Source organism: Aulonocara sp. 'chitande type north' Nkhata Bay, linkage group LG3, assembly GCF_057382095.1.
Source record: "Aulonocara sp. 'chitande type north' Nkhata Bay isolate Kocher_YH1m ecotype deep benthic linkage group LG3, A_spYH_male_GT1.1, whole genome shotgun sequence".
NCBI lineage: Eukaryota > Metazoa > Chordata > Actinopteri > Cichliformes > Cichlidae > Aulonocara > Aulonocara sp. 'chitande type north' Nkhata Bay.
The window spans coordinates 37,944,037-37,966,434 of record NC_141346.1 but is presented as its reverse complement, the minus strand read 5'-3'; the positions used below and the strand labels follow the sequence as shown (position 1 = coordinate 37,966,434).

Sequence of the window (22,398 nt, the reverse complement as noted above, 5' to 3'; positions counted from 1 at the left end):
TCAGAGTGGAGATTGTGACACTATGGCACCGGATTAAATTTTCAAAACACGTGTTTTGCTGCTGTTGCATCCATCCTCAGGATACAGCTGCTTTTGGCTGGAAGCTAAAAATCCAATCTCTGAACTAAAGCTATGCAGATAAAAATATTTTGTAGATACCACACATTTAAAAAATACATGTATTTTATTTATTTATTTAGCTATGAGCTTTGTTTTTTATTTATTTTTTTTACAAAATTATGGCCTCATCACAACAACATTCAGGGGCACAACAACTTTCTCAGAAAAAAATCCAACTCAGTTTTTGAGGTTCTGCGTATTGAAGCGACTCTGTCCTCAACGCACAGCACAGTCTAGTAATATAGAAATTTATTTAATGGCCCCAAATCATGATTTCGGTTTTAAAAAACGACTAGTATCGTAATATTTTGATTTCAATAAGAAAAAGGGAACTCGAAGGTTCATGTGAATGAAGAATAGATTTAGAAACGCTCACAGCATGCGAGCAGGGCAGGGGGCTTTCTGTTTATTCCCAATATGTGGCAAAGACCGATAAGAACATCCAGGATTTAATAAGCAGGAAATTAAGCATATATTTTACTGCACAGCTCAAATATATATATATATATATTTTTTTCCTGGTGTTAAGAGGCTTCCATTGAGAATTGCTAGTGCCTCTGATCGAGTGAGGGAAAAAAATCGAGCTAAACTGAGACATATTGAGAATAATTCAGGCTTTACCTTACTGGGTCAGAACTGTTCATTGTGCATCTGCACTCATTGTTTTTCTGGACCGCAGTGAGGAGCTCAGAGTTCAGCCGTACAACAACACAAAAACACACATAAAAAGTCAGAGCTGGTGCTGATGCTGTAGGGAAACCCGTGCATTGCTTCTTCGGGCTGTTTCCAGAGAAATACTGCAGGAAAAAAAAATAATCGTCTCATATCTCTGTGCCTGATCGCAGTCCACAGCGCCGCTTATCCTCTAGTGAAAACATGCCCTGCCGGTGGACCAATGGGAGAGCGACTCTGTGCGGGCAGGAAATGACGTCTGGTTCTTGCCTCTGTAAAGTGCACCGTGTCACCACAAATGCTATCCACACAGCACCGTCTCTCCTGCTCTGATGTAGACAGGGTGCTCGAGCCGCCCCGCTCAGACGTGATGTTTCAGCTGTAAAGCAAATTGTCAACAAACCAACAAGAGTGCTCGAGACTCTGCGAGCAAATGTGACCCCATTACCCGACACCCTCTAGAAGGGTCTCAACACAGACATTTTTTTGTTTGTGCGCCTTTCAAAAGCAGGAGAAGGACGACCCCCTTATGTGACCATCTCACCATCATCATCATCAACATGCAGTCACGGATCTGCAGAGGCAGCCGATCTGACCAGGAGTGAACAGGCTGCTGCGCTGGACAAACCAGGAGAAACTTTCCTTCCTGACTTCTGCACGGTGAACTGTGGCCGCTGTGGGGGTTTTTTTCAGCGCCTCCTCACACTTTATTTCTATGTGGGTGAGCAGTGTGTGAGTGGCACCTCCCCGCTCCTCCGTAGATCTTGTTGCCCCCCTTGCAGCCCGCACCATGCATTCCTCCTGCACCTCGTATAGTTAGAGAAAATATATCGAGGTCTCTTTTTCGCTCTCACCCCCCCCTAGGCCCGGCTAACTCTTGCTTCGGTTTTGGACTCCGGACCGTACGTCATGCAGCAACACCTGAAGCTCACCACGGTCCCTTTGCAGGACCACATGGTTCCTTTGTAACTGGATCTACTTTATTTTGGAGGGAGAGGGGGGCATGCTCTCCTCGTCTCTGGAGAACATTTTCAAAGAGGTGAAGAAAGTAGAAAGAGAGGACTGAGTGGAAGTGACGTAAGGAGGGAGAGATAAAGCTAATCTTATAGATTGTAACTTACTTGTAGATGTTTGACCAGGCCACGACTATGGGCGATGGGAACCACCGCTGTGGTCCCAACCCACTGTGTCCGGACAGGATGGAAACAAAGTGTCGCTCCGAGATAGGGAACCGGTCTCCGGTTCAGAGCTCCACCGACACCCCGGGAACATCAGCATCCACGCCGACTTCCTCCAGCGAAGACGGGCATGACAAACTTTTGGGAGTGGACCCTGACTACTGCCGGAGAATTTTAGTAAGAGGTGAGTGGACAAAACGAAGAGATTAGTCCTGTGCTTAAAACTGCTGATCAGACAAAGATCTGTCAAATTTTACGCACGAGTATCATAAATAAATTAAGTGGATGTACAACAAAAACAGTTTAGATTATAGACTAACTTCAGATACACAGTGCAGCCAGGCAATGCATTTAAAATAAAATATACACACTTTAGACAGTGGTAAGAATTTTCCTGGAAATGTTTTAAATATCATATCAAACTATTAAATAAAAAGAAGAAACACTTGTGTTTATATGGAGTCAAAACTGTGAAAGTTTATCAAACACACACTTGAACTTCTAAACAAAGCGTATGATGTGAGCATGACACATCTGGTGAAGAGAGACCCAGAAAAAAAGAAAAAAAAGTATCTATTGTAGTAACAACAGGCGGCGTGCACTTTAACTATAACAGTTTTAAACAGCAACAGTAGGGGAGTAAACACACCTTCGCTTTCTAAGTCATTTTTACTTATGCATACTTATGCAAACTTAAACCTCTGAGACAAATCATCGACTAATACTGGTTGCATCAATTGTGGCCGCACCTTTGTTCGTGTGAGAGCATAAAAAATTAATTAGTCCAATCAATAATGAAAACAGGGACATTTTGCTTCAGTGAGATGATGCCTTATATTTTCCTAACAGCAGGGATATTTTGCCTTTAAGCGATAGTGAGTGCAGCTGCTTCAAATCACAGCTGAGAGGTGCAGGAAGTAAAAGAAAGGCTTAAAACTTAAAATCAGGGAGAAGTCGCGCTGTTTGTGCAAAAGAACTGATATATATTTTAAAACACACACACACACACACACACACACACACACACACACACACACACACACACACACACACACACACACACACACACACACACAAAATAAACACACATAAGTGTGTGTGTATTGCCTTTTCTGTCAGTAACATTATATTATTACAAATATTAATACATAATATTTCATTAAGTGTTAAAGTCCACACTCTCCTGCAGGAGGTCAGAAATCTGGGTAAGATCGTGAGAAAATAAGTTCCGATAAAATATGAAGTCAAGAAGAAAATAAAAATAATAATAAAATAAAATACATCCGTTTCTAATCCTTAAAGTTCGTAAATGATTGCTGGTAATTCTTTCGGAGTCATGGAAAACATAAAAAGAGAACTTAAATCATGTGTTCCGATGACAGCTAAAAAAATATGAAAAAAGTACATGATGTACTTTTTTAAATGTATGTAAAATACACAAACATACATAAAACAGCAGTTAGACATATTTTAGGCCAGCTGCAAATTAAATTAAAATTATATAATTTGAGTTATGAAATAACTGTCTTAACCTCGTTTAAAATATTGATTTATATTTAGAATATTTGAAAACTGTGAGCCATTGTAAGAGTTTCGTGCATGGATTTTTTTTTCCCAGAATGCATTTCATTTATGAAAAAACATAAACGTCAGCTTCTCTGCATTGAGAGAGGACAATAAAAATAAAATAAAATCTGAGCGTTATTTCGATGGGGATCTATTTCGCAGGAGTGTGTAACCGCTGTGGGCAGACTCGGTATGTCGGCCTATCAGTTTTCAGGTTATAGAAAGCTGAGGATGTTGTGGCTGCTGGCTGGTTTAGTTTTAGCTTTCATCGAGCGTTTTGTCGTGCGCTGTCATGGCTCACACTAAGCGGGGAAAAAAGCATATTTAGCTTTAGAGAATATTAAAATTACTACAGTTCACTAGGAGGGCTATGGCAGGAAGAGGGAGAGAAATGTCCATGTAAGAGGTCTAAAAACCGTCTGTGCTCCTGTAGAAATGCACCTACACGGCTTATTAATAACAGAGTCATTCTTTATTTCTGACTCTTTGTTGCACATAATTAAACATTGTTGGGTGATTCTATTCGAGCGTTTTATCTGTATGTAAAATAGTGTTTGTGATTATTTATGGACATACTGAATCAAACGTAGTTCTGTATTAAGAGATCTGGCAGTCAGGTGTTCATTGTGAATCCTCAGCACTCGTCACTCCCTAGTGCTGGAACATACGGTCCTTATTGTGCTGCCTCAGTTTGATCATCTGAGAAGAAAAAGAGGCCTGGAGGACAGATCTGTGAGGCCATTTAGGTGGGGATAGTGTGTGGTTAAACGTCGGTAGGATTTGTTTTTCGAGCTGAGGCCGGCTTTTCCGCGGAGCCACCGAGGTCATCGAGAGGTCAGCAGGTCTGCAAACAGCCGCTGGCTTCCTCCTCTGCTTGCAAATATTTGCTCAGTTCGAGCTGCTCGAGCAAGGACATATCTAAACTGTATGTACTGTATGATTGTGTTTAAGTAGATTTAGCCTCTCTGAAGAGAAGATTTTCCCCCTTCCTTTCTCTTGCCTGGCTACACTTTATGCAAATAAACTATGTGTGCGTAAAGACGGAGAGCTCATTATGCATCAGGGACCTGGGGGTAACCAAACACTTGTGTTTGAGCTGTTGGTAGGGCTGGGATTGAAATGCGTTTTCAGTACAGCTCATGGCGTGCAGGGACCATAACTGATGAATTCACGGCGTTTCACAGACGCTTCTAATTGTCACCAAAACGCAAAAACAACCCGCCTTTTGTCTTTTACGCAACAATCCTCATTTTAACTTACCTGCTGTGTTTTATTTACATTTTCAACTCCACGTTACAAAGAAGAGGGTGTTTGACATTTATAGGAGCCGAACAAGTCCATGTAACTGCACAGCTTAACAACAACAAAAAACAAACTAAAGAAAAAAACGAGTTTTGTTTTTACGCACACTATGCGTTTCTCTTACCGTTAGCAATGTCCTGCCCGTAGAAAACACTATGTGCCTCCAGTTCAATCGGTTTTGTTTCATATTTTATTCAAAGCTCTTCATATTTTATTGGAGTACATATTTTATGACCTGAAAAAACCGTGGACAACGACGGGATCATGTCTGGCCGGTGCGTCCATTCGTTGTGATAAATACGAACAAATATTCGTAGCTACAGTGAGACCACAAATACACGGGCTGGACACGTGGTTTAAAAACACAAAACAAAACAAACAAACTTTTTAATTTTTTCTTTTTTAAGAAATACGGGTGGGTTTTTTTTTTTATCAAGGACTTTTTAATTTTCGGCTCTCCACTAGGTCTGATTCAATGTATGAAATTATTTATTATTATTTTTTTCCCGGTGTTTTCATTATTCTGGGAGGGAAAAAAGTCATGGCAAACATGAAACAATAATACTTAAAAGTCAACACAAGGAAAAAGCAGGAAAGCTGCCACCCATAGAAACCGTGCGCGCTAACTAATGTTCGGGGCAGATAACGGCGCGCAGTCCTGGTGCTTGGAGTGGAAACGATGCTCAGAGAGCTTCTGTGCAGCTGAGTCGCAGTGTTACAAAACACATTAGTAGCTCTGTTTAAGACCCAGGGCAGAAATTAAGTGATACAACACTTAATTTTTTTAAAGGAACTGACCAACAGCCAAATACTCGCAGTACCATAAATTTGACAATGCGTCACACAAATTTGGTTTTTTTAAAATTTATTTATTTATTTATCTTTTACGCACGTTAACCCAACATGGCCCTCAGCTCTACAAGCCTCATGTATGTCCCTGCGTTTTGGGCGCAGGGCAAGTTTAAACCCAACTAATTCAGTTTTAATGATAACATGGCACGTTGGTTCAATAAAGAAACGTCAGGGAGTGGATTAAAGGCAGTGACTCGGTTACTTGTTATGAAGAGCCAACTAACATACCATTAAAAGTATGTGCCATCATTTACAACACCTAACACCCAGGCTCATTACTGATAACAGAGTCTGTTTGCCTCCGTGTTTTCTCTCTGAAGTCGTATATTGGCCGGTTTAGTATCTTTATAGTTCTGTTTCTGAAGTCTGCAGCTGCTGGAAAGTCGATTAATCTAGTTTTTAGCTGTTTTTCTCTGTTTCGTTTTCAGCAGCTATCTGTTGCTATGTTATAACCACCACAGCCTCACGTTAACACTTACTTTAACCGAATCGACGTTTCTTTTTCTGGACAGACGCCAAAGGCACCATCCGAGAGATCGTCCTGCCCAAGGGCCTGGACTTGGATCGGCCCAAACGCACGCGGACCTCCTTCACGGCCGAACAGCTGTACCGGCTCGAGCTCGAGTTCCAGCGGTGCCAGTACGTAGTGGGGCGCGAGCGCACGGAGCTCGCGAGACAACTGAATCTGTCGGAAACGCAGGTAAGGCCAAAACGGAGCTAGCTGCTCTGGACCAAAAATACTTTTAAAAAATGATACAAAACAAAACAAAACGGTTTATAAATATTTAAAAATAATTAGCCGTGACAAAATTTTCTCCAACTATGCACTTAGCTACTAAGTTAAGTAGCCGGTTCCTAGCCAATAAATTTATCTAATAACAAAGGCTACTTTAATAACATCACAGCCCTCTGCTACACTTGGCTAGCTAAAGCGGGGGTTCGATTAGCGACAGACAGATGTTTTCCTAATTGTGAGTACAGGTGTGCGCAGAATCTTTAATTGGCTCCTCGACCAATCGGAAACGAGGAGTCGCAAAGCACAGAATAATTTTCCACAGAAAATTGTTTATTTATGTCCGTTTTCAAGATATTAATTAGGTTTATAGCACAGGGATGTTCATTCATTCATTTTTTTAAACGCCCCGTGCATAAAATGAAGCAGAATGATCCACAAATAGACCCCATGGGTTTGACTGAACCTGATACAGGCCTGGAATGAGCCTAAAGCCCGCAGGCCTAACCAGGCCAAGTATGAACACATGTTTTCACAGTGATGGGATCAATAAGTATCTACCACAAGTCCATTTTTGGAGCTTTTAAAATACCTCTGCCTACATTTAGGTATATATGCATTTTTTGATGAATTTCAAACCACAGCCTCTTGGTGAGTCAACATCTCCGTGACACATGTGGATGCACATTAGCTGCTTGTGTGTTACGATCAAAGTGCATGTCTTTTGTCTTTTCAAAAGTTTTAATTGTCAGCAAACGCAGAGAAATATAATTAAAATGTAAATACATAGTTATTAATTCAGTTTATTTGGTTGTACGTTGGTAAGAAACCACACAGAATCAAGGCTGAGCACACAGTGAACAAAAAAACTACAGAAAATGATTGGTGGTGGTGGTGGGGGTTGGTGTTTTTGTAACATAAAAAAAATAGATCGTGACATTTCATGGCACTCTTTCCTGAACCCACCTCCCGTCATTCATTCCTGCCCAACCACAGAGGTCATAGCTGTATGGAGTTATGCATTAGCAGCAGCGGCAGCACAGCAGGCTTTATGTTTCTTTCTTTTCTTCTAAAAATGAGCTGGTTTCAGAGAATTGTCCCTAAATTACAAATTACAACTGGCTAAACTGTTGGCTGAAGGACAAGTTGACATATGTAGAACAATAAAAAGCTTGGCGCAGATGTAAATCAGCATTAACTTATATCCTCTGTAACTTCACTTTATGCACTTTATGTTAAAGATTAAAACAGGTGAGTTGGACTTCTGCTGTCCAAATGTGTGCTTTTTAATATTCATGTTTTTTTCATATATATATAAACACTGGAATATTTCTAACATTTTGAGTTATTTTTCAGTGTTAGAAAATCAGCACTGCTCAGTGTTAGTCTTTGTTAATCTTCAACACTGACTAGGTTACTTTTAAAAATATAACACTGTCAAAAGTGTTCATTTAACACTCAACAGTGTTATATTTAACACTCAGAGGAGTGGACCCACTCTCTAGTGTCGATTTAACACTGCTGTGTACCGAGACGCGTCGCCTGCGTGAAAGCACTAGTTGCAAGCAAAAACACGCAGCACTTTTGCGCATCTTCGTCGTGCGCGAAGCAAACCAATTGTGAAGTACCTCAAAACATGCCCTCACAAATAAAGGTGGTCGGATGGACGTGTGTGAAACACAGAGCAGCCACTGTGTCCCTCATTAGCGCTGCATATAGGGGTGTTAATGGGAGGGCCTCAGCTTCCTGCTGCTGAGGATTGGCTGAATGAAAAACTGTCTGGCCTTCAAGTGACGTGAAAAAAAAAGTGAAAAAAAATCTCTTTGATGTGAAATATTAAACCCACGGAGTCGAAATTTCTTAATGCTATGGGAACAGCTTTTAAGCGTGATCGAAAGGCTTTTAGTTGGCATTAGAGGCGTTTTCTTCCTCATTATTATCCTCTTTCTATCGGTGGCGGTTCCATGTTTTTAGGCAAATGCGCCATTCAAGGCTAATCGCGACCAATCACAAAGGAAAGATAGGAGCTCTTATAAGTTTCAGACCCCCTTTAAGGAAGATGTTTGGACATGTTTTTCTGGCTTTCTGGTGACTTATGGTGTTTGTTGATGTTTTGAGTTCGCTTCTAAAGATTTTCGAGCAGTAATCTGATTTTCATGCTACAATTAAAGAGCGTTACGTTTAAAAGGAACTCAATTACATCTATCTATCTATCTATCTATCTATCTATCTATCTATCTATCTATCTATCTATCTATCTATCTATCTATCTATCTATCTATCTATCTATCTATCTATCTATCTATCTATCTATCTATCTATCTATCGTGAACAATTTCTGTTGGAAAGCAAAAACAGCAGAAGGCCTCAGGGCTTAAAGCACTTTAGAATAAAGTCCATGTTTTGGGGTAGTTTCGATTTTGTTTACTCGGTGGGAATATGATCGACTTTTAGATGATGATTAACTTCCAATTAAAATATGGTGAAAATGTGCGTATTTCTCTGTACATCTTTCATCGTTATTTTTTATGCCAAACTCTTTTGTATCAAGTGATCACTGAAATGAAAAAGACTAAATAAAAAAAATATATAATACATTTATAAATACATTAAATTAAATTAAAAAATAAAATTAAAAAAATCCCTAACTCCCGGTATTGCTTGTATTCAAGCTGACCCTGAATCAGCTCACAAACACACAAATTTCCATAATTGATTCATATAATATAAAAATATAGAAAACACATAAATAAGAAGTAAAAGTCACTTCCAGCAGTTGATCAGCATCTGAATATCAAAACTATTATTCTCACGTGTTCCAAGCTCCAAAACGTAAATGTAAACTTTGCACTTTCTTTCAAATCTGATTCTGGTGATTTTGGCCCGAGTTTGAAAGCGTAAATCTTCTTCTCATATGCAATCATTTATCCATAAAAATGGGTGGAGCTCTGTTAGTGTGGAAGAAGTTAATTTTAAATTAGTTTATTCGTATATATATATATATATATATATATATATATATATATATATATATATATATATATATATATATGATTTTTCTGCATTGAGCTGAAAGAGTACAAAGAGCAGGGTGAGAGAGAAGAGAACAGGTGTTATTTATGAGGGTTACAGTTACAGTTATTTTTCTTAAATTATTCTGACTGAAACAATTCAGAGAAACCGAAGACTTCAGCCTCATTGAAACATTTGAGTCCACGTATGAACAAAGCAGGTGTAAAGGGGGTCACTCGTGGCCCTCACTCTGTTGTAACGCGTTACTCTGTAATCTGTTACCAGCTCAGAGCTCCCCCTTCATCCCGGCAGGTGGCTCCCCGCTACTGGACAACACAGCAGGAAGGGCTGGAGCACACACACACACACACACACACACACACACACACACACACACACACACACACACACACACACACACACAAAGCCTGAACTGTACATGAAGCCTCCATTTCTGTTACCTTCATGGTCAGTTTTGGTTGGATAACGGAGGACTGATGGATGTTTATGGAGGTGTGTTCCTGCATGTGGAGTTGCTTTAGGATGGCAGTCAGAGAAATCAGTTGATTCAGTGAAAGTCTATGTAACCGTCTGTATTTTAGGACACATTATGTGTGTGTGTTATCGTGTGTATTCTACCTCACACTTCCAGACGAAACACATGGCCTGTCAGCATTAGAAAAATGTAAAAAAAAAAATATAAAAGCATGTACAACATTTTCAGCCAGGAAAAAACAAAAAAACAAAGAAAAACAAACTTGTGTGTTCTTTAAATCTCTCCACTAGCTCGAGTGGTGTGTTTGCCCTCCAGATGAAGTACAGGTTGCCTTTGTCTCAGCCTTTTGTTGTCTGCAGCCCTTCCACAGAAAGCTGTGGATTTAATGGTTTCTGTGCTGTGGTGTAATCCTGCCTCAAATGGAAGAGAGTTCAGGGATGAGATCGTGTTTTATAGATAATTTATAGCTGACTGAACAGAGCACATTTGGGCATATGCTAGCACAAATGCACACCTTTTTTTAACATATTTGTTTGAATGCACCGCAAATAAACACTGATTTTAGATTTCTGTTAGACATCTTTTAACATTCGGCTGTTAGAAACGTAAAAAATCTCCAAAATAAATCTCTTCCAGGATCTAGGACTGTGACTACAAACCCTTAGATTTTTTTTTCTCCGTGTACAGAAAGTAAAATCTAAGTCTAAAGTGTCTCCTATATCTTCTCTTTATCAGCCTCCACTGCCTATTTATTTTAAAAATTGAAGAAGGGAGTATGAGAAGATTTTTTGTGTAAATTAAGGTATTTCAGTGTCAAGAGAATTAAAAAAGAATATTGTGATAATATATTTTTAAAAAACTTATGTTTTGTGCAGTGCAGTGTGCTGTCCGTTAAATTGTTTAGTATGTGGGACACAAAGTTGGCTTCATGTAAAAAGTGTTGGATCAGAGCAGGTGGAGCTCGTTCACAGATCGGCTCTTAACTTTCTCTTGTTTTTATCCCAAACAAATCATTCAGTCTGCTTTAGTTTGTTTTCTTCACTGAGCTCTCAGGTGAGTGTGCACACGAATGATTTGCATGTGTTTTCTGGCCCAGTCAGATTCTGTCCCTGCTGGCCTCCAAACACTCTGTAAAAGAAGCACATTTTAGTGTGTATGTGTTTTGGGTATGTCCAACATGCAATCCACCTGGTTTGGGAATGCCTCTTTATTCCCCTGGAAGAGCTGGAGGCGGTAGCCAGGGACTGGCTCATGTTGTCCCAGTGACCTGAAGCCCTGGATAAGTGGTAGAAGATGGGTGGATGGTTGGATAGATGGAAGGAAGTGTACAGCCAGTGTTAGAGTGAACCTCTCAGATGTAGCTGCAGGTGTATAAGTCACCCAAAATGAGTGTCATGCTTTGTTTGTTGCCCTGTCTGATGTCTTTTCTCTCAGATGGACTGTCTCTTGATGCCAAACAGCCTGGAGAGCAGTTTAATGGCTGTAAAAACTTCAAATGATGCTGTTTGTTGCTTTTTGTTTTGTGGCCTACTGTACTGCAGAGGGGTCAGAGGTCACAGATGATCTAATGTGGATCCCAAAACCTGTAACTTTGGCTTTGTAACCGGTTGTGTAAGGCTTCTCTTAGCAGCTTGCAAAGTGGTTCATAAATAAAATGTATTAATGAATTAATAATTGTTATGTTGAGCACTATGTGAGGGTAAAAGGAGAGAAACGTGGCTCTCGATGAACCTTTCTGACCTCTTATGAAACTGAAGTTACCGTTTGCTTGTGCAACTGTGCAAAATTCTTTGCATGATATTATTTAACGGTCAATGTTTTAGTGGGAAATAGCAAGAGAGGTGTATTATGGACCTGATTAAGCCCTATGGGAAATCCGATTTTCCTCCTTTAGATATACAAAATTCCTTTTTTGATAACACGAGCAGAAAGTGATTTTACGTACATGCCGATAGATCCCTGAAAGACAGCTATGTTCCTCTGAGACAAGACGACGAGCCGTGCTCCTGCGGGTGTCTGCTTACAGTGAATGTGCTCGTTGTGCGTATTGTTCTCCATGACGGCCCAGACAGACGTTGTCTGGCCGATCGTCTGGAGCGTAGAGGGCCTGGCCATTACGTATAGTTTTGCAGATGTAGCAGAGAGGCGGCCGCACAGTACGGCGATTGTCCAAACACTCAGAATGGAGAAAGAGATAGGAAGGGAGGCTGTCAGACAGACAGACAGACAGAAAGACGGACACTTGCTGCCTTTGTGCTTTCAGATTAAATGTTTGGACTTGGTGCTGAAAAGAAACAAACTCTTTCCTCTTCGCTCCGCAGTGACCTAAAACTCGAGCGTCGTCTTCAAAATGGGAACTTTGTCCAACTTAGCGATGGTCAGGAAGAAACCTGTGAAGCTCTGATTATCTAATCAACTGATTAGGTAATCAGAACATAACAGCAATTAATTCTTCGCCGCCTTTGTCCCTAATCACTCTCATAGATTGATTTGACTTGCTTCATCAGTTTCTGGCAGAGTGAAGAGTGTGTGAAGCCAAGCAGAGGGTAATTTTACAAACATATGGAGCAACTTGTAATCCTTCAGCTTATGGGGAAATAGGAAATCAGCAGAACTGGATACAAGAGGTTTTCACTTCATGTGCACAAACACTCACACAAACACAGACACACACAAAGCTGACCCCAAGTTGCCAGACAATTAGAGGGGTCAAAGGTCTCCCATGTGGCCCTTATTTTTTGGGTAAGATTTCCAGTTTGACAATTGCAATGACTCCTGTGGTTGAAAATGGGAATGCTGGGAAGCAGTCAGATAAACGGAGCAAATGTGGAGGCGGAGCAAATTAAATAAATTAGAAGGTAATGAATCCAGTCAAATACTGATGAGTACAAGTATCTAAAATGTGGCCTTAACGACAGTGTTTTAGTAGCATAGATGGCTTTACATGCTTTCATTTTGGCTCATTTAAAACACTCTAAAGTCTTTAACAGGAAAGCCGCTGAGCAGAGGAGATGCGGGACCCCCTGTGCTATAGGTGATGCATGCACAGACATGAAATCTAAGAATAAGGTAGAGTCGCGCTTTATTGTAGCTTGCTTTTACCAGCTGTGATTCCCCAGAAAGATGGAAAAAAAATAACAACTGTCACAGATTTGGGCATCACGAGGCTGCGCAGCCAAGACGAGACCATGTGCCGAAGGCGATGGGAAATTCAAGTGACTGCGGGGTGACATGCACAAAAAGTCATGGACCACATCCAAACACCTGCTGAGTTTTTTTTTTGCTGAATGCGTGCGGTGTATCGCTAACGTTGCAGTGTGCGCGGGGAGGAGGTAATGGCTTAAACGGAGAGCAGTCATTGGACAGAGGACAGGAAGGAGGGGCAGAGAGAGAGAGTGAGAGAGGTGGGCCTCATAACAGTCCCGAGTGCTTTTGTGCTAAGGAGGATTAGGCAGCCATGTCTAACAGCGATTCTATAAAACGAGGTTAACCTCTGAGTGAACCTGGAGCTGCTCTGAGGTTTAGAGGTCAGGTGAAATGTGTTGCTGACAACAGTTTGGAGGGGAGATGTGAATATCAGGCAGGTGAAAATGATTTCTAGTCCTAAACTGAGGTGATTTTACTTTTAATACAATACTACTACTATTTTTTTCATGCATGAATGTGTTTAAATGATCGAATCTGGTACATTTAACCTCAAACGGGCAGATTCTGGGATTCTTTGCAACCACACATTTTGATACTCGACAGAAGTGATATTGAAATACCCAGAAACAATGAGGAGATCACATCCTCTGCTGTGTGTACATAAAAACTTCATTTTATTATAATGACTTCATTTATAGAGCACATTTTAAAAAGACTTATTATTAAGTGCTTTGAAAAACGAACAAAATCAGGACACAGGAGGTAAATGAAAACAGAAAGCCAAACATTAATGGGGGGGAAAGGGGCGAAAAGCAAAATGTCAATAATATTAATAAATACCATTCAAGGAATAAAAGCTATAAAAGCTACAGCAACAGTGGAGACAACAAACAAGACAGTGGAAAATAAACAACAGCACTGCGTTAATGAGTTTATCAAAATATGCTTTCAGAAGTGATTTAAGGAAGTCCTCGACGGTTTAAAGCGTCTCTCCTCAGGCAGGTTGTGCAGAGCTGAGGGGCCCTGATGGAGGAGCATTTCTGCTGTGCGTTAAAGTAAAACATGCAGGGAGCCAATGGAGAGAGGCCAGGGTCGGTGTGACGTGATGCCATCTGCTAAAACAACATGGTTATGCAGGCATTTGAGAACAAACGCTCCACGGGGCTTCACAATAAAAGCATGTAAATGATTCAAATGTCAGGGTAGTGGTTAAGAAGTGAGCAAATATAACGATGGTTATTTTGAAACGGACAGGTGAGTTTTAAGTTTAGGTGCAGAGACATAAATACAACTGATCATCTTTGTGAAACAGTTTTATAGATATTAGTGTAAGTTTCCCCAAACTAAAAGGACAGTAAGTTTATAATAGATAGTTGGTCCGGCCCATTAGCTAGCCGCTACCAACCCATCGCATACAGTACAGCTGACTCGCCAGTGGCCCATTGCGCTACATACAGTTGAGCATCCATCATTGCATTATATATGGTTCAGTGGCCCCTGGTGCGCCTGGTACAATCTCCATGGAAAAGTGTTTTCATTGTGTGTTCGTCACATGCCTGAGATCAGGGGATCTCAACAGGGTCACAGTGGGAGCAACAAGCGGGTGGAGGAGTCGTAGAAAGTGCGCCGCATTTCACTTTGCATTACACAGCCATTATACAGTCAGAGAGTGCTGCTGGGATGTTGTAGTTAATGATTTCAATCGTGCGGGGGGGGTCAAGTGCATACAACAAAAGGGTCAAAGTGCAAAAAAAAAACAAAAAAAAAACATTAAGAAATTGAGAATCATAAATGCATCTAAACACAAATAAATCTTTTCATGATCTCCAGTTCTCCATCTCTAGCTGGATACAGCAAAGCTTAGGTGCACACACATATGCCCACTTGATCTGTACATTGGGTCTTGATCTGGCTTAACCTTTCTACCTCTAACCCGGTTTGCCCACCTTGCTGTTTGCAGCTGGCTGTAACCACGGTGAAGGCCATCTGACCTGTGCCCGGCGGCCTCATCATCTCTCCATTTTGTTGAACGTACCCCAACCTGGCTGAATTTACCCCATCACTGTTTAAATTGTGTTTTGTTGCTCAGCATTGGCTGGTTTCAGGGAGAAGAAGTGACGTGCGCGCTGGAAACTAAACTAGAGATCCACTGGTCAAGACAGACATGCATATGTGATTTTTTTTTCAAAATAGCCATATACATAATGACATATTTCCACACAAGAACATTCACAAAAAGCCTGCCTGCACCTGTAAATATCATTTAATAGATAAACCAACTTCTTAATGTTTAATAAAAGACTGTTTTAGAGCGTACCACAGCTCCACAGAGTTGTAATTATTAATAATAATTATAAAAGCAATAATATATAGTAAATTACTGTCTCTTCAAAGCATGAAAGCATGTGTTTGTGAGGTTTTAATGCAAAGGCTTCAGTGCGAGTGCTCAACCAATGTAAGAAACATTTGATCCTTTATTAGCAGCTCTTCTTCATCATTAATGGCATTTGAGGAGGAGTTATTTATGAAGCTCTTGTTATTCCATGATGTAGTGATAAGGACGTCTGGGCTGAAAACACAATGAGATGGATATTGGTCGGTGCAAGGGTGAAGAGTCCTAAACTCTTCACCCTCGCCCCGACCATGCCCCCTGTACTGCATTAGGGCGTGGTGCAGAGGGTGAGCCTGTCTGCCTGTCTAGGGCAAATGCAGGTCACACCCGATCCAGATCTCCCTCGGTAATCTCTGCTTCCACGCTGAACCCTGGATCCCATTAAAAAATGATTTACATCCAATAGTGTAGCTGTACCAAAGGCAGCTTTGCTTTCTTCTCCTCTCATCATTTTCCCTCTGTAAAACATCGGAAAGCTTTTTTTCCACCCCTCCCTCCTTTTGTTTGGAGCAGTGGATAGGAGGATACTGATGTGACCAGGAGAGGAAGCCACGCCCACGTCAATGAGGGTAGAGGAAAGGGATTTTGCTTCATAGTGAAAGCCTTTAACTGGATATTTGGCAGGCACGTGAAGATACAGAGAGAGGTCTTAGAGGGTTGTGTGTGAGCTAACGAGGACGAAATCTGGACTATAAGGAAGGACATGATGCTGCACACATCATTTCTGATGCTTTTCCCACCCTCCTGTTGTCCCTCCCCTCTTCTCCCCTCTTATCTCCGTCTCTGACGTCCCGTCCCCCCCCCGCGCCTCGTTTGGGTCTTTGCAGTAAGATGTGCTTGCATCAGTATTTCTCTCTGAGCTGTGGGATTCTTTGGATCCTCTCTGATCTCATTATTTGTGTCACGTCAGTAGCTGGAACTATGATCTCACTTGAACTAGTAGCTGTTACAGTGACACTGTAGTTAACACCAGCCAGACTGACTATCTGAATAAAAATGAACAGCTTTAGATTATTGCCTTACTGGATTGCTCTGATGTTTTGGAAGATAAGAGTTAGCTGATACCAGTTGAACAAAAGCGTCTCTCAGCAAGAGTCTAGAAGGACCGCAGGGTCCTTGGGAAGGATCGAAATGTGTACGTAGGAACCATCAAAGTGCCCTTGAGTTCTTACTTAGACCCCTAAATGTCCCATAATCTCACAGAAATCGGGATTAGATGAGCATGTATGGAAGCCTCCAGTGGCATGGGACACATTTCTAGGGATTTGATTTGGTCAGATCTGCATTTTTTATGATCAGCAGATGGAAACTGAAATTTTACCCAGGATATCTGCTTGTCATGGAAGTGCAACACTTGCCAAAAAAGTCTGGTTATTCTTAACCTCCTAAGAACTCTTCCACGGCACGCATTTTTAATTTGTCTTTGATATTTGGGGTCATTGGGGCCCAATGAATGTAAAAACAAAGAATTACCAACTTTTTTTTAACCTTCTTTTTGTTTTTAAGAAACATAAGAGCCACATATGAGGATATTCGTTTAAAAGTTTTATAGAACAATGGCAGTATAATGTCCTCATAAGTGGATATCAGTAGAGCAAAATTGAGTATTTTAGTCTAAATAACCCAAAATGTGATGTCCACATATGTGGACGCCAGGTCCTCGGAGGTTAATTAAGAAGTAAAAAATGCAGATTGATTTAAAAGGCCAAATTAATGGCTAAGTCACAAAGGATGGTTATCCAATGCTTTATAGCAAACACATTTCCTCTTTTGCTCTCCACAATGATCATTTACCTTCTTAGTACTAAAGCAACAGGCCAATACCAGTCATGTCTGCACCAGCGGCCATCGCGTGGAGTCGGTTTAATTTTTTATGTGATCTTTTTAAAAACTTCTCTGCATTTACAGTCACAGGCTTAGTCATTAATAGCTTTTCTAGGAACCACAGACACATTGTCAGTTGCCCCTGAGGCATCAGAAGACATCCAGATCGAGTCCATCTCAGCACACAGCTGCTGTGCTTTCTTTTCTTAATTTGTTTCTGCTCAAACACAACACAAACCCCAGGTCATGACGACTCCCCTTTTTTCTTACTTGCAGCTGGAAATCTACCAGTGGACTGCAGTGATTTTCAGCAGCAATGAGGTTTAAGATCAGGCCAAACATGTTCAGTGAGCCTGATGAAATGAAGTTGAAATGGTGTTTTAAGCCTGTAGGTTCCTATGAGACCCTCTGTCAGAGCGATGGGTCATGTGACCACTTTCTGTGTGGGTCCAGTTTACGCATAACTTCTCTGTGGATCTACGCTCACGTAGCTTTACGTTCCTTCGTATGTGTCATTTGGCTGTTGTGCAATCAACACAGTCATATGAAAGTATTTTTTTCTTTTATTTTTTACCATGAGCTGCAGATCCTTCACAGGTTTATATGTTTCTCCTGTAACAGGAATTCCCTCTTACCAGGGATTAGATTACTGGATTTCTAGGAACGTCTGTTGTGTAATGTTGGATAAATTTACACCGTATAGATGTGAGCGGAGAAGAAGTGGGGCGATAAACGAGGCATGATTAACAAATATTATTTAATACCGTAAATCCCTGGGGAGATCTCTTTGGTTTAGTTTAGCTTGGTTTCCAACCTCAGCAACAAAATGAAGTAATCAGAAGGTAGGATGACATGTAAGGAAACACCACCTGTAGAAAATAAGCTGCTTGTAAGAAGTTAGCTGAAAGAAAAACTGCTCAGATTTGCATTTGCATCTTTTTCTTCCTGATTATCATTTAGTTCAGAAATAAATCTGTAGATTAATTATTCTATAAATTGCTGATGAATTGAAACTGAAAATATGTAAATGAACATTATATGTCGATGTACTTTGAAATCTTTCAAAACAGCTTTAAAGTCTGAAGCGAGAATTAAAAACAGCTGCTTCTAGTTACTGCTTTTTATAGCACAAACGGAGCATTGCGTAGCAGCTTTAGTATTTAGGCTGTTAAGCTAAATCACATCTGACACCACAGAGTTATTTTTGCTTTTAATGTATTTACTTATTTTGTTTTTGATTCAGTTTCCAGGAGGGATTTCCTAGTTTCTATTTAGTTTTAGTTAACTTTTTAAAAGTTTTCTTTTTACATGTCTCAGGGGTGAAAATCAGTCAGTTTTTTTTAACCACATACTCCAAGTCTCTTTTATTTTATTTCAGTTGTTTTTTGCTCCAGTTCTTCTTTTTAAAATAATTTTCATACAGCTTCCTAACTTTTATTTTTAATGAACTAGAATAAATTTAATTGCTAAAATTTTAAAAAATAAAACAACATTTTAATTATTTTTTTAATTAAAGTGAAATAACCTTAATTTGAATTGTAGTTCTTAAGTAAAGATCAAACGAGAATACTTGTAAGTAACAACGTCTCGTTCCACAGAAGCTTTCCTAATTCTCCTGAACTTGTTTCAGACTCCTTTTGCTGATGATTTTGATTCATTTTTGATTAGACCAAGCCGAGAGCTTGTTGGAAATGCTGAATTATTACGCTGCTCGTTTTAGCGCCACACTCTGCGATACAGTGAACCTGCAGCGAAACACGGAGTTAGCTGTATCTCGGTCAGGATGTTATACATTTTTCATGGGTGACTCCTTACAGAGGTGTCTCTCTATGAGCTGTGACCCTGTGACCCCTATGTTCCCTTCAATCAGCCTCCCCGTAGCCATTCCTAAGTTTTAAGCATACTGTACATTAAAGCTGCACTTCATTAATTAAATATGGCAGACAAGGACAGACAGAGTTCACCAAGCTTTTGCTGTTTGGCTGCAGTTAACACGATGTCTTGTGAACGATGAAACTGAACGATTTCGAGAGCGTTTTTGTTCTTTCAGCTTCAAATTTTCACTTTATTTTTCCTTTTGCATTCTAGTTTCCAGTGTTTCAGTTGAGACTCTGCGTTTCAAACCTCTTAGGGCCACAAAGTGGGCAAAATCGTGGTCAAAGCTGCAGACAGAAACAACAGATTTGATCCATTTGCTGTTGCCTTGATTTTAAACTATCTCTGTTTGTTCTTCATGGAGTTCTGAGGCTATGACTGGTTTTGCTGTTGCAGCGCACTTGAGGTCACAAAGTGTCCTCAGACTTTGGGAGCTGTGTAGCTTTTGGCATGAAGTGAATCAGTGTGATGATTCTGGAGACGTTCCAGTGCTGAAATGAAGAAAAGGTGCAATAAAATCAGGGTTTTCACGACTGTGATTGAAAATTTATTTGGTCCTATTCTTTGAGTCTTGGCAAAATCATCTCTCAGTTCTTCTCGTAACATTTTTGCCGACTCCACCGCTGACAGACTGTGTTTGCCTTCGCAGGTGAAGGTGTGGTTCCAAAACCGCAGAACCAAACAGAAGAAGGACACCACCAAGGATTCAGACAAGCGCTCCTCCTCCACGTCTGAGTCTTTGGCCACCTGCAACATCCTGCGCCTCCTAGAGCAGGGGCGCCTCCTGTCAGGCCCTGCCCCCCCACCACCCAACTCTCTCCTGGGGCCTCCGTCTCATCCAGCAAATGGCTCCCTGCTGAGCAGCCCGGGTGGAGGCTCTTCCACCTCTCCAGGGATCAGCAGCAGCACTCCTCCCAGCTCCCTACCAGGAGGGACGTTCGGGCTTTCTCTGCCCTCGCTGGGGGGCACCTCGCCCTCCCCGCGGCTGGGTGTCCCGCCACCTCACCCCCTCTGCTTCTCCATGCCGCTCCTGGGGAGCGCTCACCATGAACTGTCGTCCTCCTACGGCTGCGGCTCTTCAGCATTTGAGCCGTACATGCGGCTGGACAGGAAGGAGGCAGACCTGGGTGGGAAGAAGACAGTTTCTTAAGTGTAATGCCCCTCTTTCAGGGGACGACTGGGGGAGCAGGGCTCGTCTTTGGAAGAGTTTTTCTCCTCAGTCTCTCTCCCCGCCACCTGTTTGACTCTTGAGTGGCTGCAGTGAGGCAAGAAAGCAGCCCGGTTCATAGAAGTGCGAAAAAAAGAAAAGAAAAGAGAGGAAGTCGCTTTCTTACAGCACCATTTTGTGCCACTGCACTGTTTGGCACACTGACACAAAATGGTGAAAAGGACTTGATGTGGTAGGAAGTGATGATTTCACCCTCCCACATAAAAAAACAAACTTGTGGATTTTTGAAAAAAAAAAAATGCCATGTGTGTATGTTGCGTGAACTCCGACAGGCAGATGTTTTTATCACCACTCTCTTTGCAGTGGTTTTAAGCGACTCTTCACTTTTTGTCCAGTGTGTGTGTGTGTGTGTGTGTGTGTGTGTGTGTGATTTTTCTCTCTATACAGGCCTTCATTTACTGTTCAGGATTAAAAAAAGAAAAAGAAAACAAAAAATGAGAAGAGCGGTATTTCAAAGAGAGCTTTATGTACACATTTCTATTCCTGTACACGTGGCCATGTTTGATTTTAGTTGATGTGTTTTCACGATAATAATAAGAATAAGAAGAAAAAAAAGAACTGTAGCATTTTAATATCAGTCTGTTTGGTGTCCAGCTGTAGTTTTTGTAAAAGTTTCTTTGGTTGTGTTTGTGTATGAAACATAATGTGGTAGGATCTGGACAAATGGTGCAAAAATCACATATCTAGATCTAACAGTTTAACATGAAAAGAAAGCTGAAAAGAAGGCTGGTTAGTGTCTGCCAAAGCGTTTACAGATAAAGCCTCGAGAAGTGCCTCACGTGCGTTCTCTGGCCGGTGAAGTAAGTGGAGGTCGGGCTGAGAGAGATGACCTTTGAACCCGGGCCAGCGGTATCAGTTTGACCTTGTAATCTTGTCTTCAAGACGCTGAGACCGAGAAAGTTTTCAGAGGCGTAAAGAATAAGCACCGACTCTCAGCGCAGAGATCTCTGCGCTTAAGCTGCATCTCCATCGTTAAGTCATCACACATTAAAATGAATCAACAGTTTTGATAATAACTTGTTTATCATCGCTTTTCAAGCAAAAGAAAACAAACAAACAACAAAACAAACCTGTAACTTTTTCTGGTTTCAGCTTTTCAAACGAGATGATTTGTGATGGTACAGCGACCGCAGCGCTAACCTTTCACATACTAAAAGAAGAACTGAGAAAACATTTGTCAGATTAACTGATGATGAAAAACGTTAGCTGCAGCTGCAGTTTGGATTAAAAAACTGATGAATATGCAGATTTTTGGTACCGGAAACTTTCTGGTTTTTGCTCGAGGTCTGCTTTGCTCGCACCGAGGTAAACGGTCCATTTAGAGGATAAAAGAAGGTCTTTGTTTGCAGAATCATTGGCTATGTAGTGATGATCCCTTAGTTTTTATTAGCTTCTTTTAATTTATCGGCTATGATGAATGGATGAAAGAGGATATCCGCTTGAACACCCCAAACACCTGGCCGTTGCTCTGAGAGGTTCCTACAGCTGGATTTCCTGACAGCTGTAGGATTTGCTGTTTCATAACCCATAGTGTAATTTTTCTATTTTTTCAGGTTTGTTTATTTAATTATTATTTTTGAAATGTTACAACAACATGAAAGCTACCTAAGTACTGTTTTACCGGGTCATCACATCCCTAATCTTAATCTCTTTGAACCTTTTCAGGATACAGTAAGCCGCAGCGTTACATGAGAAAATCTCAGGCTGTTGATTTTCCTTCAGCCGCCCTGTTTTGCCCTCCTGTTACACTTTACCTCAGCCTGTCTGCGTTCACCACTCATTGAAAGCACTTTATGTTTTTATGGCGTTTCTACATCATCCTGTATTTCCTCCACTTTCACCCCCTCACCCTTCCTGAGAAGTTTATTTTCTTAGGAAGGTGATTTTCAGAATTAAAGCCAGGAAAAATACATCCTAAGTTATTTCCCCTCCTGAAATAATCTGCAGCTTTCTTTCAGCTGCATTCTTTAATTGATTGATTTGAAGCTAAATTCCCCTCTT

At 40.9% G+C, this 22,398-nt stretch overlaps 1 protein-coding gene across 1 annotated transcript; it reads left to right on the top strand.

The window, feature by feature from the left end:
• The first annotated feature begins 1,103 nt into the window (after positions 1–1,103).
• vax2 (ventral anterior homeobox 2) lies at positions 1,104–21,542 on the top strand. Its single transcript, XM_086279543.1, has 3 exons — positions 1,104–2,154; positions 6,203–6,390; positions 19,819–21,542. Exons 1-3 carry the CDS (start codon positions 1,920–1,922, stop codon positions 20,317–20,319), a joined length of 924 nt encoding a protein of 307 aa, XP_086135669.1. The 5' UTR covers positions 1,104–1,919; the 3' UTR covers positions 20,320–21,542.
• Positions 21,543–22,398: the final 856 nt, after the last annotated feature.

Excerpts from the sequence above, each read along its gene's own strand:
- vax2 (XM_086279543.1), top strand. The coding sequence starts at position 1,920 with ATGTTTGACCAGGCCACGACTATGGGCGATGGGAACCACCGCTGTGGT. Across the intron at positions 2,155-6,202 it reads CCGGAGAATTTTAGTAAGAG|ACGCCAAAGGCACCATCCGA; the intron begins GTGAGTGGACAA and ends TTTTCTGGACAG. Across the intron at positions 6,391-19,818 it reads TGAATCTGTCGGAAACGCAG|GTGAAGGTGTGGTTCCAAAA; the intron begins GTAAGGCCAAAA and ends TTGCCTTCGCAG.